The sequence below is a fragment of the Pholis gunnellus genome, assembly GCF_910591455.1.
Source record: "Pholis gunnellus genome assembly, chromosome: 11".
Taxonomy (NCBI): Eukaryota; Metazoa; Chordata; class Actinopteri; order Perciformes; family Pholidae; genus Pholis; species Pholis gunnellus.
In genome coordinates this window covers 7,574,932-7,595,477 of record NC_136538.1, presented here as the reverse complement: position 1 = coordinate 7,595,477, position 20,546 = coordinate 7,574,932, and the positions used below count along the sequence as shown (strand labels likewise).

General features: G+C 43.1%; 1 protein-coding gene across 1 annotated transcript; it reads left to right on the top strand.

Moving 5' to 3' along the window:
- Positions 1 to 623: 623 nt before the first annotated feature.
- Positions 624 to 5,101, top strand: dact2 (dishevelled-binding antagonist of beta-catenin 2; the record flags this gene model as incomplete). The annotated part of the gene is made up of 4 exons (XM_079168312.1): positions 624 to 896; positions 2,216 to 2,348; positions 2,472 to 2,753; positions 2,910 to 5,101. The coding sequence occupies 4 exons, from the start codon at positions 624 to 626 to the stop codon at positions 4,748 to 4,750; spliced, it is 2,529 nt and encodes an 842-aa protein (XP_079024438.1). The 3' UTR covers positions 4,751 to 5,101.
- Positions 5,102 to 20,546: the final 15,445 nt, after the last annotated feature.

Here is a 20,546-nt window from a genome sequence, read left to right as displayed (position 1 = left end):
AGTAGTTTTGAATCGAAGTTCTACTAAACAAAACAAAGATCAATATGCTATCCATCTATTCATTTCAGTTTTGGACAGAACTTTAGCGTCAAATTCAATCCTTGTACAAAACGTGTGATACCTTCCTCATAACTGCTCAGATGCGTGCTTTTCCGATGATTAGATTGTTTTTGGATTTGCTGAGTGGTACTGAGAGCACATTGCATGGCCTATGTATTCCCTGAAATCACTTAAAGTACTACTGAGTACTACTGGAGAGAATAATAACACAATAATAGTGTAAATAGCATAATAATATGCTCATCATGCCATGTGGTATTATGCAGATGAATTAGTACATGCCTCGGCAGCTCCAGTGAGGACTTGAATGGGGAGGATTAAAACCAGATGTTCATTGGGACTCAGTGGCCAGCCAATAAGGAGGAGGGCCGTTTGGACTGTGGGAGGAGCTCCGTCTCTCCTATGAGCTCAACATTTATTCTAACAGGTAGTTTAAAAACCAAACGGATCAACAGCAGCCGCAGCAGCCGCAGCAGCAACAAGACAGTCACTAACGAAGTATGAGCAAGGACGTTTCTTTAAAGGGTCTTATTTCAGGATATGCCCGGGCGTCCCCCTCCAACATGCTGAGCAGGAAGGGGTCTGGTGCGGGGATGATGAGTGCTGCGGCCGGAGTGGACCGCAGCAGGGTCGGGGAGAGGCTGCAGGCAGCCCTGGCTGGGTTGCAGGAGCTGCATCTGCTGAAGGACAGACAGAGCGACATGGTGAGCTGGGCGCTGAGGATGGACCGAGAAAAGCCGGTCACTGCAGTCCACGCAGGCCCGGAGAGTCCCAGGATGATCGGGGCTGAGGAACAGCGGCTGGAGGCGACCTTAACAACCCTAAAGCAACAGCTGGTAGGAAGCAATTTATCTCAAAAGCCATAAAATCATTAAAATACCTCTCGGGGGCATACTGTGCAGGCAGTAGTTTGGTGTCAGCCATAATATGTTTTACCTTTATTATAGTTCATATTTATAACGATGGGACTAACATCCTCATTTACTTTTTTTATTGTCGTGGGAATAAAATCGTCCCTTTTGAATCTTGCCGTCAGCTGACGCTCATGTGCATACCGTCTTTAATTATTAGCAGACACACTTTCATGCTCTCAGCTGGGGGTAGGAAGTAGGATAGGTGTCATAAATCAAGGTTCACTGCGGGACCAAGAGGACTCTGAGTTGTGTACGTGCGCGCACACCGTGCACGTGCAGACTACAGGGGGGTGCATACCGCAATCATTAACCACTAATGCCAGGGAGTATTAAAAAAATATATGGTGGTGTGTTTTTCAATAGTGGTTAATATGCTGTGAATGACAGTCCTGAGATGCCCTTGAGTGTTGCAGACTATAGCTGTGTTGAGTTTTCCATGACAAGCTTTTTCCATGGGGGCTAGTGTTGTAACCCTTCACAGGAAGAGCAGGGATTAAGGTCATATGCTAGACTTTTAGTAGAATTGGGTGAATGCTTGAAAAGATGCATTGTAAAGTACTAGACAACATATGGTTTCAATTGTGTTTAACAGTTTTGCAAAATGCTGCAGACTCACAACACCCCATATTTTAAAAGACACCAACATCTACATATAGACATAATGGTCCAGAAACACTTTACAAGAACTCTCTTTTTTGCCACAGTTTAAATAGAACTCAACCAAACTGACTTCATTTTTACAAGAGAATAAGACTTTAATTAAATAGAGTCCTCATTTTAAGAACCACTGTAACCACTGTAAATGCCCAGCCCGAGCTGCAAAGCAAACAGTCCTTCATCCCAACCCCCAAGCTTTCCTCTTCTATTAGTTTACACAATGGCCAGGCCCTCGCTGTGGGGGAGAAATGAGTTACCCACCACTGCTTCTTTTATGCTCCCCCTTGTCCTGCTGGGGTTAATCATCAGCCACAGCTGAGTCGCCTTTGTTTTTCTGATGGCTGTACATTAGAGCATCTTTTATCTGAACAACAGGCCTCGTCTAAATGAAATTAAAGCACTGTCAACCTCCATCATGTCTTTTCTGCTTAATAATCACCTGTACTGATACTTTATGTAACTGTATGCATGTGTGTGCGTAAACTCCTTTCCTGAGAAAATCAGTAAGACTTGTCCTTTGGTTCAGGATATACCATACACATTTTGGGGGTCGGCTAAAATGGGATGTGGTGTCTGTTTTACAGTCTCGTCTTCGGAAACAGGATGTAGGTCTGAAGACTCACTTGCAGCAGCTGGACCAACAGATCAGTGAGTTGAAGCTGGATGTGAGCAAGGCCTCCACAGAGCAGCTGGAGAGTGACAGCAGGCCAAGTTCAGGTGTGTAGGCTAACACTTGTACAAAAAGCCCTACGGTTGTTTAACAAGTAATTATCCTGCAAAGCTACCATCACAGATACCAAGAAAAATGCTCATGCACACAATTGTTCCTGCTCTCTCCAGGCTTCTATGAGCTCAGCGATGGCGGCTCTTGCTCGTTGTCCAACTCGTGCACCTCTGTGTACAGCGAGTGTCTGTCATCCTCCCAGACAAGCCTTCTCCTCTCTCCCATGAGGCCTGCTAATTCCCACATCAGCCCACCATCACAAGTAGACGGATGCCGCCGGCGTTCTGCTGATGAGAGCGCTACCCAGACCAACCCTCTGCGGGCCACAGGCCTCCATCTTGGCAGCAGCAGGATCCGAGCGAGCACCGAAAAGGCTCGACCAAGACCTGTGTCAACAGGTAACCAAATGTCTCAATCTCTAATTTAAGATAATTTAAGGTCTCTCGTGTCGTAATGGGAACCATGCAACTGCTGTTACTTGTATTTTGCTGCATACAGTTCGTCAGTGATTTGAAAGGTTATTCTGTATTTTGTGTTGTCTTTGTTTTCATTAGGTGATCTTGACAGGATGATGGCTCAAGGACCAAGCTACTACAAATCTGTGGACGCAAAGAAATCCTCAATGTGCTCAAACCTAAAGACCATCACTATGGACCCCAGGTTCCACAGCAACCTGGTGTCCCGCAGTGGGGCGGAAGTGTACCACTACCCAAGCCCCCTGCACGCTGTTGCTCTGCAGAGCCCAATCTTTTCCCATGGGGGCGACCCAGCCACACCTGGACTTCTAGAGGGGCAAGGAGCCCTTGCAGTGAGCCGTTCTGACACCCTCCAAAGGGCACAAATGGGTTATGAGACCAAGAACCTGGGTTACATTGACAAGCTCCTCCTGCGCAGCTTGAGCAAAATCCAGAGTGAAACGGGCACAGAGACTCTGCAGACACACGGTGACTATCACAGGAGGCCCACTGAAGTTTTAACTGTGTTTCCTGAAGTGTCTCAGAAAGACTTGTCTGTGCTGCAGCCTCTTCCAGCCCCAACCACAGACATCACCCCACTAGATAGCTACCAGAAGAGACACTGCACGACATTCTCCAGCCAAGAGCCAGCTGATAAGGCGAACCACAATCAGTCAGTGAGAGCCCCGGAGGTTTCATACCGATACTCCTATCCTGCTGCCATGAGGGATTACAGCGCAGATGAGGTCACCACTTTATCTCTGAGGAAGAATGATAAACCGCAAGGAGAATATGCTAGTGCAGCAAGAGGCAATCCAGAGTCCGTGCCCCAAGAGAGAAAGGGCTATAGGCAAAGATCGGTGATGGCCCACAGCTCCAGCGCAGAGGAGAGTCAAAGCTTTGAGATTCACGCTGGTCACACAGCTTCCCCTGAGTTTGTCCATGCCAAATTTGTCCCTGCTGGATCTCAGAGGGTCAAGGTGAGACAGGCAGACCGTAAAACCAAAGCCGTGAAACTGAGAAGAAAAAGCAGTGAGAAGCCGCGAGCAGTGAGGCAGCAACATGGCTACTCCTCGGGTGAAAGGACCAGAGAGGCCACTGGTGGAACCAAGGGGGAACAGAGAAGACCAGCAAAAGGAAAAACTACCCAGAAATGTACCCCCTGTCACACAGAAGAGCGCAGACAGGGCTCAGGCTCTGACTCCAGCCACTGTAGTCCAGGATTCATGTACACCCACAAGGTCCATTCTAAGCCACATCCCATCCCTGCTGTTTCGAAGCCTAGCAAAAGCCGCAGACTGCAGTGCCTTGGGTACGATCAGCCTGTAGAGCAGAGGAAGAGGAGGCAGGGGGCTGCCAAATGGCCGTCCGATTTGGAGATGTTCCAGGCCTCATGTGTTCAGCGTCATGTTCAGGCACCAGGGAGCATGCAGATGGTCCGCAGTATGAGTGCCAAGTCAGGCCAGTGGATAGGACCTCCTCGCTCCTTCCAGTCCTCTAACCCTTTTCTCCACAATCTTAATGCCAGATACCCTCCAGCAGCCTTCAACATCTCGAGCCACTACCCACCCAGATGCGAGTCCGAGTACTCGGCCGAATGTGCCTCACTGTTTCACTCCACCATTGCTGAGAGTACCGAGGGGGAGATGAGTGATAACACCACCAACCGCTTTGGAGATAGCGAGTCCAGTAAGAGCTTCCAGTCCTTCTCGGACTCTGACAGCAGCCTGTCCCCGGACGAGGAGGACCAGGTTGACAGCCAGGAGGAGAGAGGTCTGGTGTGGGCTGAGGCTGCTCTGGGGCCCACCGCAGCTGGACTGCCCCTCCAGCAGCTCCCACGCCCTGAGCCATCAGCCTGCCGCATCAAAGCTTCCCGGGCCCTGAAGAAGAAGATTCGTCGGTTCCAGCCGGCCTCCCTGAAGGTCATGACCCTGGTGTAAAGTTCCCCCTGGGCAGAGTTGGAACTGTTGGGACAACACAGAGGGCTGTGGGAAATGCCTTCAAAACTGTTTGGAAACCGAGTCTTTGACCTCAACACCTTAATCATCACTGAGAAGCAGCAATTAAACAGGACTGCGTCTGTGCTTGTTTTGTTAAAATAATTTGCAATGGTTGAACATGAGACTGTACACAAACGTGCACTGTATGAAAGCAAATATAACACAATTCCACTTAGTTTGTTAATATTTATGTTGTAATTAGGGTTTGTCATAACATGTGGCTGCATTTGACAATTTCATGGACATCTGTCATATAATTGTATGTACCTCAGAAATAAAACCAATCCAATTTCTTATTGCAAATAATTGTTTATTTTCTGTTAATTAATGAATTTTTCTTATTAGAATAAATGTATGTAATATATATTGGTATAGTTTGAGTGTTTATGAATCTTCACTTTTCCTTTTTTAGACAGCTAAATGAATTGTTGTTAGCCTACTGAGCTAAACACTAGCTTTGGTATTATTAGCACCCTACTTTTCAGTGAGTACAAAATGTTTACTAAATTTAATCTGTTAACTTCTCCCTTCTTCTGGTGACGATTTATCAGACATGTTTGAAGAAAATCTCCACTTAATCCTTACAAACGTCCCACTGAGGCAGACTAATTTAGCACAGATAGAGCTAACGGCTCCTTATCTGGTTTCCTGCCCAGCTGTCTATTTAATAAGTTGCGTCTTAAACAATCACCCCAGACCGTCGTGTTTAATTAGAGGGTGAAACTTATCAGTCTCAGTCATTTAAATGTAAGTAAACACACTTGCACTGAAGCACTAAAACACACAGTCACACTCCTGCAGTTTCACAAACAGACATTAAGATGATGGCAGCAGAAGCTCAGGTTTTTGAGGAGAGACCAGAGGTTTTAAAACAGTTGGTGTATATGGCAAGGGGCGCATAGGATTTAGAAGGAATGACGAATGATAAGGGGCTCCTCATTTCTGAGCTGTCATGAGGAGATTAAACAGTGGGCAGCTGCACAGAGTTGCCCAATAATCTCATTTCCAAAATCTGCCTTGATATCTTTCCATTAAAATTCTTTCTAAGAAGAGGTGAGCAAAAGGGCACTCATGAAGCAATGGAGTGACTGGCCTTCCACACATCGGCACTCTCTCTCCCGTGGTCATACATAATGTTTTCTCTCATTAGAAAGCCACTCTGACCTTAAAAGTTCCCAACTAAGAAGCTTATAGGGCCGACAAACAATTTCAGCATTTCATTAAATCTTACTTTGAAGTTTTTTCTCCCTGCTGATTTATTCACAGTGAAGACCATTATTTTTAAGACCCATGGATCCTTAATTTAATCATTTTCTCTCCTTTCACTAGAAATGTTCAGTTTGCCATCGAAGAAGAAAAGGCATCACTCTTTGAATATAAGTGCTCACTAAAGGGCATGTGTTAATTCAGAAGCATTTTTTTCTCTATTCATCGAACACAAGACAGGTCTAAAGGGCACAAACGCCACACATCAAAGAAAGCATTTTTAGTTGAGAGAGTTGCTACAATTGAATCAACTCATTAGGATTTTGTACATCCAGCTGACCTCTGTCCTCACCGAAAGAGCGACAGCGAGCTGTCGGTGGGATTAGTGCTGCTGTTTTCAACCCGGCTCAGAAGGAGCATGACATGCGCTGGACTTGTGTTTGATGTTGAGTACGGCGGGATCGTGTCGGCTTGACCTTGTGTGCTTGCTGACCTTTCCAGCTGTAGAGCTGGCTCGTCTCTGAGGGCACATCTCCCCACAAAAGAGAGGTCAGGGGCCTGGTTGTACCCTTGCAGTCTCTGGGCTTGTCTCTTTTTGTGTTCAACTTGTCTGCCATTTACTTCCTTAAGACTCATTGTTTGAGTCTGTTGTAAAGAGGTCCACCTGTCCACTGCTAGGCCTCGACTAAAATTAGTTCTTTGCAGAATACTTTCTTTTTTTTTTGCAGAAGCAGTGCCTTAACTACAAAATGTAATTGGATGATGAATAAAGCAAATTCGACTGGGGAATGAAACCTCTGGGGGTCGAATTGGAAGCAGCAAGCTGTGCAGCAGGTGTACAGGTTCACACCTGCAAATAGGATTTGGTCATGATATTTTAGAGGGTATAAAGTTGAGTGCATTGAGGACGTAACTGAACACACTCCCTACGGATGGCTTTCAAGTCATACTGAAGGACTACAGATGTCGCGTGGGATCTCATTACACAGAAGTGCTCTGACTTTGACATCATATACATGAGAACACATGGGCAAACGGTCACATCTAATCAAGATCATACATGTTCAGCTGACACCACACCTGCTGATAAAAGATCTTAACTGAGGTCTTTCAACCGTAACAAAGACTAAGCCATGATTACTTTTTCACCTGGCTAGAGACCCATGAATACAGTTCTATTTCTTTTTTTTTCTACTTTTATACCATTTCCATTTTACATGAAATGTGGAGTATCTAAGGCAATGAAGGTACTGAGAGTGCATGGTTTAACCAGCAAACTAAAAATAACTGATTATTGGCTTCACACTCACACACAGCTTTCCTCTCACGCTCCCTCTAAGGCGGCCTGCAGTAAAACATGCTTCTCAATGTCCAGGGAAATATAAATAGGTGGAGGTGTCATGCCAAACTACTCTGAGTAGTGGGACATGTAAACAGTGATGTAAAACAGCAAATGCATGCCTCTGAGCCGCTTTGGACATTGATCTTATTACATGTCAGGTCACAGTGCTCCTCTTTTCTACTAGTGCCATGAATCTTCTGATGATTGATTATTCAGGTCTCTAAATCTAAGGTATTCTGGAAAAAGAATAATCAAATTGTATCCTGATAACAAATCCAGTAGTAAAATTAACGTCCAATGTGACATCCGTAAAACAAGAAAAACATTGCAAACAAACGAAAGAGAGAGCAGAAAATGGAGTTGAAATAACAATGGGTGTGCCGCAGACGGGTGTTAATTAAACTTTGGCTTGGTTCACATCAGGTCACAGTTGGAGGTGGGGCTCTCCTCTTGCGTGTGAATGAGGTAATCCTAAAACCCATCACGCACCAGCCCTTCTCAGTCTGCCTCCATGCTCAAAACACATAATACCTCATCAAGCTTCCTGTGTTGTCTTTCTTCATCGTGGTCGGCCTTCAGCAGCATGTAATACTCAGATTTTATGCCTCTGCACCAGCGACAGCCGTGGCATTATGTTTTCAGGTTGTCCGTCCGTCCGGTCCACCTTCGTGAACACAATATCTTGGGAACACCTGGAGCGAATTTCTTCAAATTACGCAGAAATGTCCACACGGACTTAGTTGTGAGCGGATTTGATTTTGGAGGTCAAAGGTCAAGGTGACTATGATCTCACGTCTGTCCCATTCTCGTGAAACTGATATCTCGGGAACGCCTCTTCAAATTTTGCACAAACGTCCATATCGACTCAAAGATGAACTGATTATAGGCCGGCAGTCAAAGGTCACTGTAACTTTACAAAACATGTTTTTGATCATAATTTGCAAATTAACTGGCTAATTCTGCCAATTTCACTCAAATGTTTGATAGGATAAAATTATTAGATGATGGTGTTTTGTAAAGACATGAATGTAAATTGTAATTTGAGTGGTTGGCTACTTGAGGCGGAAGACACATTGAGTTACAGACATATTCAGTCGTTGGCACATGAAGCTACAAACAGCGGCTAAACTGCATTTTTGTGGACTGTAAACTACATGGCACAATACAAGTGTATTGAAATGATATTGTCTACACCAACAATATAGTACTTTAGTCTATAGTGAAACAACTAGGATTTACCCAGCTCCTCTGCAACCCTTTGCACGGGGGATGGGCTCTATAGTGTGTGAGGTGGCTTTTGTCCCTTTGCTTACTGTACATATGAATGGGGCTGGACCGGAATGTCCAACCTCATGAATGTCAATTGTCTGAGGCCTGAGTTAAAGAGCAGGCTTCTCTGGTTGTGCAGAAAAGAACAATAGAGATAGAGAACGGCGAGATGAGATAGAAAGGGAAGGAAATGAGCAGGAAGAGATGAGCTACTGGAGGACAAGTGTGAAAGATTGAGAGCGGTAGAGACAGAGCATGAAGATGAGCAAAATGGAGCAAAAGACACTGGGAGACACATGATGTTCAACGCTTGCAAGGCTTAGCTGGCCCTTCCTCGACCACCACCTGCCCTTCTTTAAGCACATCCTGTCATTTAATGCCTAATCCCTTCATTCACTCCACTGTGTTTACTAACCATTGTCTCAACCCTCTTCAAGCTGTGGTCAAGAGGTGGTTCAAAAGTTCGCAGTGTATGGGGAGCACGCACTCACTGCAGCAGAGGGCATTGTGAGTTTGCTCGCTCCTGCCAAGCAATTGTCTGAGGCAGAGAGAAATCCCTGTGTATGCAAGTGAAGGAGTCTTTGGGCTCTAGCTTTTGAGGCCACCATCAGTTACTTTATTTGACATTACCAAACTAATATTTGGGGACAGATAATTGGACTACAGTGCACTGTAATATACCCTGTATTACAAATACAAGAAAGTATTTTAACCCACACACATGTTTGACAACAACATCCTGTATGTCATATTATAAAGAACGCAACTTGATTTTTGAATCATTGCCTATTCTAAATACCACATCATTTAATATGGCTAGCTAAATGCTAACATTAGCATAATAACATGCTCACAGTGACACTCAAACTTTGATGTTTATTTGGTGTAATGTTTACTATGTTCAGCATATTAGCTCAGTGTGTTAGCACACTGACATTGGCTTATTAGCAGTGCAACACAGCTGGGGCTGATGTGAGTTATTTAGCAGGTATTTGGTTCTAAACCAATGTATTAAACACGTTTACATTTTGATTTCCAGGTGATCACCAATGTCATTACAGTTATTACAATCCCCCTGAGGGGAAAATGATGTTTGTACAAATTCTATCGCAATAGTTGTTGATGTGGATCAAAGGATCAATGTCAATGGATCACCTAAGTGATTGGAATTTATCCTCTGGGGACCAGGAATGTCCATTCAAAACACCATCTCAATTTGTCCAATACGCTGAGATATTTCAGAACCAAACTGACCAACCATCAGACAGACAGATGTTGCCTCCCTAAAGCAACACTAACATAGCAAATAATGACTCTTTGTGTTTGTTTATATGAGTGTTCACCGATAAGACAGCGGGAAAACAGGAGGCACACATGCTCTCACAACTTAAAACAGTTAAGCCACATGATTAGAGAAATGAGTGGGACCTGAAAAAAATAACAGTAGTAATCCGGTAAACCTCAAAATGTGTGAATTTACTCTTATTTGGCTGAAACATGTTGGTGCTACTTTAGCCTCAAACTTTATAAAACCAGTCTAGCCGTCTCTCCTAGGCAAACATAATTACTCTGCAATCTCCCTGAAGCTCACTGGGATTCTACTCAAAGTGTGCAATTTCCAAAGGAGGACATGAGCTCATGAGGAACAGTGGCAAGTGCATTTGTGAGGAAGTTTCAGATGAATACATGGTGTTTCCCCTTTTATCAGTCCCAGTGTCTCTGTAAGGACGTCCTGGCTGTTTTATGAGCAGGATGTCCTGTGTCAGCTCAGAGGACTGGCTCTCTTTTGTCAAGCCTCAGGCTCTAAACTGCTAAATTGAACTGCCCCAGCCCCACATATCCTCTGAGAGCTGTAACTATCTTGCTTTATCTTGATTTTTTTTTCTACAGTGGGGATTGTCAACTGGCTCACCAACAAAGCCACCGGTCCTCATTATAAACAAAAACAAGCCTCGACTCTGAAGTGGTGTGAGATCTGAAAGGGGACATCAAAAGAGCGTGGAGAGTGACAGCTGGTCCTCCTCTTGGTCGGGCCCCCTGATAAGATCAGAGTGACAGGAGAACATGGGACCCAACAGGTACCTCCCTCCTGCCCCAGCACCCTCCTTGCTGCTCCCATATGGCCACTAACAAATCCCCCACCAACCAACATTTTGACTCCCCTTTGCCTCCTAAGAGTTGAACATCAGAATCTACAGCATTTGTTTCGGTTGAAAGCATGTATGTATTTTCTTCAACTATAAAGCTACACGAGCATTCTATCTTTCTTTTCTAGCTATCTACTTATCACCTCCAAAATATTTGCCTGCCCTTCACGTGTGACTGCTCTCCTCTACAAGATGTCATAAACCCGTTGGAAGTGTGTTCACAATGACCACTTTAAAGCTGGGGCTTCCTACCGCTCTAATGGACTCTAGTCTAACGGCTGTAAAAAAGGTTTTAGACTTTCGGCAAAGAGTCACGCTTGTCTATTTCTATTGCGTGTGCTCCAGTTAAAAGACGGGCTCAGCTGGCATGTCTGAAAGGGTCAATATTCTATTAATTTTATGAGAAGAAAACCTGTTTGGCAGGTTCACAGTTTTATGGCCCCTCTTCCTCCTCTTTTACTTACATGGTTTTCCTTTTTAAACAGCGTCTTTAATTGCTTCATTGTGATGTAGGAAAAAGAAATATAATCAGTGTGAAAAATCACATTTTTTCCAAAGCATGGTATGCCGTCCAATTAAATTGTATTCAGCTGGGGGACATGGCTTATTATGGGGCAAACTGCAGCATTTCCTTGGGGTCAGTAATTTGCTTATGTTTTTGTTTGCCTTTGTCTCCCAGGTATAGTTAGTGGTTGACTTGCGCTCCCCCATCTGAGGCAGGTCCCAGCTCGCAGATGCTGTGGAAAGGATCCAACGGTGAGGAATTGTGGAAGATAATAAGGCTCTTTCCTCAACACACCCTGCCTCGAATTGAAGTACAGTCTATCTCCTTTCCATCCTGTTTTGTTATCTTAGTCTCTGTTTCACAGCTGTTGTTTTTCTGTTGTTCTGGCATGTCAAGGCAAAAAAAAGCAAACAAACACGAAACTGCAGCGCAGGCAAATGTAATTTCAGCCGGCTCCACTAGCACATTGCGGGACACCCTGAGGTCTTATCTCTGCACAGGGGTCAGGGGTCATGCGGCAAACAGACTGATCCTCCATGCAGTATCATTCTCTCAACCCATAGGAAACACAATGAGGACAGGCAGGTTCAAACAGCTGTCACCGTGAGACTAACCAGGACCAGTTAAGTTGATCATAATTGGTATAAAAGCATGCATGGCTTAAAAGGCATGCTTCGACACATGGAAATTAATATTGGCATGCATGCAAACCAAGTCATTATCAGGGAGGGACATTTTACATCAAAATGCTTGGAGGTCTATGTCATGTCAAACTTGATAATTTCAAGCTCAAGAGGTTAAAGGTTTGAAATGATGCATGGTATAGTCGTTTGTGTATGTTATACTGATGAATGGGTCTTTGAAACATGAAACAAAAGCAACTGATGGGGGAGGGCAGACCGTAACCCTTTGTACAGGGGCATTAGGGAAAGTTGAAGGGGAAGGCTTACAGACAAGAAATGGATCTTGTTGTGAGTAGGGGTAAGAGGTATTAAGAAATGATTTATGTGAGGGGTATCTGGGTTGGACAATCAAAATGTAATTGGCAATCTGTTGTATTGTCTTTAATTTGTTGGTGTTGCAATAAAAACTAAAAAGATAAGATCTATCAGTAGAGGGCAATGCAACATACCCTTCTCTTCATTAATGATGTTGATTTTCACTGGGTGGACTGTGTTTTCACAGTGGTTCCTAAAGGCAACATATGGCAAGCCTTCCTTTATCTGCTGCAGGCTGTTAGCACCACAGCTTCCTGGCATAAATATGTTAAAAGGGTGGCAACTGAACTTCCTTTTATGGCTGTTAACATAAACATTAACACCTGACAGTGAACGTGCTCAAAGATAAACAGAAATTAGTATTTTGCTCCAGTGGCAAAGATGAAGGGACCTCTGAAGGAATCAAGCTGGCCGTGGCTAATATTTCATCATGTTAACAGCCAGCAGAGAAGTATAGATAAATCTTCAAAAATCTGGACCACAGCTCTGTGAAAGCCCCCAGAGGCCTGGATGATGGCATGTGGATGATATGTTTATATGTGGTGTGTACCGAGGCAGTAAATCACCACAGGCCTGCAGTATAAGGAAGGATGACAGTCTATCTGGGGCCACATGTGTTTTTAGAGAGAAGGGGGCTAGTTTGGGGGTAAACTCTGTCACTTTGAGAGAGGATGACCTGGCAGGTTTGACCCCAGAGTTCCTTTGAACTGGACAACCCAGGGTGACACTCTAGGCCAGTTTGTTGAGGGATTTGCACATGAAGGACGGAGGATTTCGAAGATATCAGAAACGGACTGCAACTGGGATCCCCCTTTTTTTCTCTTTGTCACATGTCTTACATTAAAATAGAAACAGATGAGGTTCATATAAATCACAAGAGCATTCTTTTGGAAAATAGAAATGAGTGTGTTTTTACCCGTATACTAATGAGGTCAAGGTTTGACATCAAAGCACTGTTGAAACTCTGTCTTACTTTAGTTAAGCATATGCTGAGTTGGCAATGATAGGCCTTGGCTATCTCCGCAGTTCACAGCAAAACACCCACGTAACAAAACTAATTTCTTAAGAGAAAGGCCAAACAAAATGCTGCATTTAAAAGTCAAAGCTATCTTATGCTCATCAACATACAGAAGTATCTGAGCAAGTCAATTGATTTATGGCTATCCACTCTAAATGTACCTCCACCAGCATGTGTAGTTAACCCTGCTGAAACGGATGCTGTCCAACAGTATATATAAGCATGCAGTATATAAGCTGCTCTATTCAATCTGTACATAGTGAGCATAGAATCAGCGGCTACATGACAGGGTTATTAATAGAACATGTTCATTATATGGTATTGATCAAATCAGCGCAAAAGTGTGTAAAAGAGCCATAAAACACTTGTTAGTACAAAGTACTGAAAGCCAGAGGCTTGTGGAACATTTTGAACATATCAAGCAAACATCAGCTAAAAGCAGCTCTATTTTTTTCCAGATGCTAATTTCTAACAGGTTAGTGATATTCTTTATGCTAAGGTAGTGTGTTGTTCTCAGTACAAACCAACAATTATACTTTCTGTGGGAACACTGCACAATATGGTCTCAGTGAGGATTATGTAGTCACGCTACCTCATGGCGCCACTTAACAAATGCCATAATCATTAAATAAACAAGACAAAAGATGACAGACTGGCTGACACAGGCCCCAGAGGCTCCTGTCAGGCTGCTCTCCAGCAGCCGTCGGCCCTCTTTTAGTACAGTTTGACACCACCCCACTCATGGCTCAACAGCGGATCTATTCTATTGATCAGTGCTGGGTGTGCTCTAGTTGGATCAATGCCCATGTTCTTTCACTGCTCTTTACGATCTGCACCAAAAGCATATCCCCCCTCAGTGAGATCAATGACAGCGAAGACATCCGCTGCAGGATGGGCATATGGATGTGGATTTCCTCTTCTCTGGTCATTGAAGCTATTAAAGCCAAAAGAAAAAAAGATGGAAAGAAAGAGAGGGATGAGGTAGAGACAGCTTGGGAGAGAAAAGGTCCAGCTTTGATGACGGCTCTGTGTGGATCTGGCGTCCAGATGACCTGTGCTTGCAGAGCAGATTAGTCTTGACAGTTGTTTCTGGAGTTTCTTGTGAAGGGGTAATCTTAAACTGTCTGGAGATCCTCCTCGGCCATGTAACGTTAAGGCCAGAGCAGATAGGCTGTGTCAAAAAACCACAGATGAGTTCTCCGAGCCTTATCTCAAGACTCCAGTGTAAAGGTCTGTGGAGCAGATTAGGGTATTTACATTTAGTTGAGATTTTTATCCTGACATTCCTTCAAAATTAGGCATGCTGTGCGAGCCAAGGGTGGATTCCTGTCTCACATGGATTCTGTGTCCCTGTAGTGAGAGGCTTCTTATTTTGGTGGTGTGACAGACAGTGCATAAGCTAAAGCCTCACGCCCTCGCACAGAAGGGCACTGCTTGGGCATATCTCAGTGTGTATCCACCTAACAAACACCCCGGCTCTCCAGGAGATCCACTATGTGTTGTCATGGCAGTCCTCCAAACACAGTAGGGATGTATTTAGGGGCTTTGTATTTCCTGTGTTTACCAAGCGTCTTGGGCAATCCTGCAGTGAGGCACAGGATGCTGGTCTCCACAATGGCAGCAGTGAAGTCTTTGGTTCCTCCATGGAGGAACAACATACACAGGCAGAGAAGGGAAGCTAATCTTAGATGGCAATAGTGTGCAAGGACTGAGCTTTTATGTCACTTCTCCTTCATACTGGTTAGAATGCTAATGCTCTTCGTTGTTACCCTTCTTCCTCATCACATCAGTAGGCCGGACTCAACATTCGGCACATTCTTTTACGCAGAGGTTAGGACATCTCTCTGTGCCATAAGTGGATTTGTAAACCAGGAAACTGGGCTGTATTTATAGAAGGATCAGTCAGAGGACAGTAATCTGACCTGTTTTAGCCTGACATCAGCTAATATAGCCAACAGCTTTCTGGGCTGGAGGTGTAAGTGGCTTTCCAGGTGTGAGATCAACTTACCAAACATTCCTTCTCACCAAGAACACATATTCACCAGTAATGGGCCACTGTATATCGCTGATGTACCATTGAGCTTGCTCGAGTGGTGGTGGGCTAACTATTGTCATTAATCACCTATTGTTACCATCAGCTCAATTAAGAAGTGATGTGTGCTGGTGTTTAGCGTAATAAAAGGCCAGACCTGCTAATTTTTTGATGAAAAGACCTTTACTGGGAGCCATTCTGGTGACACACGAGTCAATATGGTGGCTTGTTAGCTCTTAGAGAAGAAATTCTTACCATGGATAAGATATTCATTTCTCTCTTATTGTGTAAATAAAACAAAATAAATTCTCGACTGCAAAGAATTACAATGATTTTGACCATTTTAGTAAAATAGTCTTCTCTCAGGTAAAAGCTGGGTGGTAAAAGCCTTCAGTTTGTCTGTTTAGCATAATATTATTGCAGAATTGTGAGATTACTGGTATTATAGTGGTATATTTTCCACTAACATATATCGTCTTTTTTCACACTTTAAACATTTTAACCCCTGATAAAGACAAAACGAGCTCAAGCTGGGAAGACCAACACAAATGTACATTTTGGAGCAATTGTAGCCAAGCTAGCAGTGTAGCTCAAGGGATGACAATGCCTGTTTGTTGTTTAGTCTTAACACTATTAGATTAATTGCAATGATATTTTGTGCAGACATTCATGTTCCCCAGAGGATGAACCCTATCGGCTTTGTTGTTAGCATCAACAATAAACATTATACCTGCTAAACATCAGCATGTTAGCATATTATTTGTGAGTATGTTAGCATGCTGATGTTAGCTTTTAGCACAGTCTCACAGATCTGCTAGCTAGCGTGGCTGTATTGACTCTTATTTGAAATGTTTGAATCATGTATCCAAAAATAACTGCGAGTTGGCTTGTTAGACACAATTGAAGGCATCACAATCATAGATAAGATTTGTGAAAACGTATCTGGGGCTTGTTTTGTGTGGTATTTGGCAACAGAAGCTAAAAGGTGCATCCGTTTCACGGAAACTCGTGAAATGCAGATCATTTTCCAATCGATAGAGAGTAATGTGTGGAACCCTCCACAATGCATTACTTCTAGTGTATTTATGGGTGTACAGAATTGAAAATAAATGTTGAAAGCAATGGCAATTAGATAGTATAGAAGCTAAGTCAGATGAGGAAAATAAAGAGAAGAGTCTTAACTGAAGAGAAAGAAATTCAGTTCAAAGAGCCGTCAGCTGACTTTTACTTCATTACACATTCCTAGTGCTCTGCCATTTCCTCATAGCAAATCTGACATCGCAGCCCCATGCAGCGTTCATCCCTGGATGAGTTTGTTGTCTAATGAGGGGCTTAGATTCAGACCCATTACTTCACCACTGTCCAGGGCCTGTCGTTCCCATCATGTTATTCAGCCTTTCTGCTCTTGCCTTCTTTCTACTTTACTGTTCAAAGTGGACTGAAAAGCACGCACTTCAAATTGGAGTCACTTTACACTCAGAAGTGCCTAGTCATTATAAATTGAGTATTGTTGAGTCTTCACAGGGTGATGCAAGAGGAGATTGAACTTTATTAGCCTCAGGCCAGATCATAACACCACTGAACTGGCTGAATTCCTGATTTAACACGATTTGCTGTCAGTGTAAGTATATGCAGGAATAGGAGGACCTTGTTTCAATTTAACTAATAAAGGAAAGGGATATTTTCCATCACACTGTAGATTTATCATGCAGGTTTGCCACATCATATGTACAAAGTAGGCAGATACCAAAATTGGACTTGACCAAAAAATGTCAGTGTACACATTTCTGAAGCAGAATATTGAAAACCCTAGCTCAGAATATCGATGACGCCTCAAATCAGCCAAATATATCCTAAAGAAAGCTTTTATTTAATTATATTACAGATATATATTACATATTTATTATAATTTGTAGGCATGTTCAACACTAAAGCAACCTGACCTGTACTTATCAATATTGCACAATTGCACCCATTTTGTTGTCCCCCTAAAGTAATTACAGGGTAAGCGATGTAATAAGCCGGTGCTGTTCTAATGATAATGCTAAAATAACAGGTCCCAAATATCAACATGCAATTACATCCATTATGCTGTCAAAACGAAGAAGAAGAAGAAAAAGAAGAAAAAGAAGAAGAAGAAGAAGAAGGATATAGGCAAATTCATCAATTCACTTACAAAAAAAGGTTTAAAGAAAGGGTTACGGGCTGCAACACACTTCACACATCTCAGAGAGATTGTATTGTGCTCTGAGTAGGGAGTGGTGAAACGAGTTCCTCTTTACACACAAACAAAACATGTCTGAAATGAGTTTTGGCGTGAGGCTTCTACCTCATGGTGTGAGGTGCTTTTTTTCAGCTAACACCCTTTCACCAAATGTCAATTGGCAAATAAGCCCAGCCCACCCCCGAAGAAGACCCTGATTAGGCTAACCATTCTCCTTATAAGGGCCAGGAGCCTGAGGATGCTAAATGTTGACAAATAAAGAATTATAGACCTTTAAATGGTTGCCGCGTCAAACAATAATCGATAATAATTGAAATCCTGCAAAGACACAGATGCAGACGAAGACACACAAACACGCAAACACTACCTGCATGACAGTTGTCTTATTTATGGTCTGCTCTTTACACAAAAAGCCTTTGAATGCTTGAAATGGTATCATCCAGCAATCACAATATAAATGGAGACAAACGAGTGGAAGATAGACGCAATCATATCATCCGCAGCACAAACGACCCTCATCTCTGACAAGATAAAGGCACAATATGACCAATGTGCCTCTCCACTAGCCTCTGGTAAGTGGACAGCATTCCTTATTTGGCTTTTGAACTTTCCCTGCTGCAGGCTTTTTCTGCTCCAAGACTACTATTGTTGCAGTGTGGTCATCAACAATGACGTGGGTGTATGTGTGTGTAGCTCGTATGCAGCTCCACGCTCCTCTGATTCTTGTTTTCGCCATCTGAACAGGCCTGAACGACACACCCCACATTACTATTGCTCTCCCGGGGAAGGCAGTAGACATCAGCCACAGACCTGTGTGAGAAAACCAAGACATCCACAACGCTTGACTGCCAAAAAGACAATGCAATTCAAATAGAAACCATGCCCTATATATGATTCATGACTGTTATTAATGGACACAATACAGTTCTCTGTTTGTGAGAGCTGAGGGAGAAGCAGAGGTCAGAGACAAACTCGCAAACCAAAAAATGAAACAAAACTTGTTATAAGTTCTTAACAAAAAACAACGGGTGGTTGTGCAAGAATGCATTGAATCTATATTCCCTGCACAGCGCAATTAATACATATTTAATACACCATAAGCATTGCTTCAGGCTTTAGTTCCGCTTCTTGACAAGTAATGACCCAATTACCTCTACTCAACATGTCCACATAGGACAGCCAGTCACTGGGTTCAACCCCACAGGTGTCCAGAGTACAAGTCCAGAAACATCAAAAGACATCCTTTATGATCTCTTTTATGGTCTACTTGCTTTGCCCGTTCTGTTTACCAGAGATGTCTTTCTCAATGCTAAACGAAGCATCTTCTAACGATCTATTGCAAGTCTTGCTATGTAGATAAAAACTTTGTACCGGCCTTTGGTTTCACACAATAACAGATAGTTGTATTGTTTTTATCACGTGCCGTAACTCTTCTTTTCTGACAACCTTTTGCAATTTAAAATGTGTAAAACATTCAGCTACCCTGTGTTAGGACATTTAACTGCAGGGAAATAATACAATTGTGGAAAAGAGAGGGAAGCAGAAATACAGGTTATGTGACTAATTATATGTTTAAGGGACAGGCAACCATTTTCCACGAAGAGCTATGAGAACTCATTTTGTGTACTTATTTGCTAAACTGCCTTCTACATGTTCACAGTGTTTCCAGTATAATTATGCAATGTATCGTCATACAATGGTTCGTATAATATCTTACAAAAAGTTCTGTTTAATCTTTCGTGCATTCTCCCTACGAATGTGTATTACTAGGTACAAAAGTATTTGCAAACAGTGAATTATGTGGAATTAAAGTGCCATACCAAAAATATACTGCTAATATTTTGTATTTTTTGTATGTCATGCCGGCCATAATCATGTAAAACAAAATGCACATACATTGTGAAGAAGATATACAGTAGAAATTGTATATTTTTTCACTATGTGGGTTTTATTTGAATCCAACACTGGAACCAGATGCATTCACTGATTAGTTACTCCTCTTCCTGGCTGACATTGTACTAATCAGTGTACTAATGATGTTGGCTGGAATGAAACCGTGCAGACTCATAGCCTTCCTTGGCATATGGCTGCTCATCCTCACTCCAGACAGTAATGAATAGCCAGTTTAACAGACCAACTGAGCTAACCACCAGAAAAACAATGCACATCCGATTGTTTACAGCATCTAATTTGTGTCCAAGACTCAGTCCGTGCTGTTCTCCCTGCATCTGCACCTCCGGTCTATCTGCACACTCTGAGGGGACTACCCTCCCCCTGCTGCCTCCACTCCTTATGCTGTGTTCCTGGAAGACCGAAAAGGAGTAATCAATGAGTCATGTGTCCTGATTACAACCAACTCCCTATGGAGCATCTTCAAAGGGCTCTAGAGGAGATGGAGAGTGGGAGCATTGCCCTCCATGGGGTAATTACAAGTCGGGGCTCCATGGTTTCTACTCCTTTTTCTGTGGAGAGTCAGGCTTAAAGACAGACCAGTTAACAATTGAGCCAGTCCTGTTAGCGCAGTGGGAGGCGCTTTCAACCACCGGTGGTGCATGCCATCCAAAATTATACAAATCCACCCTTATGCTCATGCAAAAAGCACACTGTTTATGGTGAGACTGTAACAGATGAGGAGAACATTGACAAAAACAAAAGAAACTGAAGAGAAAGACGTGGAGACTTCTCAGGTTTGGTGCAGCTGAGTACATGCCTGTCTGTCCCAGGAAAACAAGCCAAATGTTTATGAGTTAAAAGGGCCATAAACCAAGACAAACACAATTAAGCACTGTCTGGATGCCTTAGGCCTCCTGTTTTTCTCCACTACAGCTTGTCCAATAATATTCACAGAGCCAGTACTAATTTTCAAAAAGGACTTCATGATGTTATGTATGTTAATAAAATTGTTTTCCCCCTATTTTTAAATGAGAACTGTCTGTTCAGGCAGCACTGCAACTGAAAGGCCATAGAGTTGTAATTACTATTATTACAGTTTGAT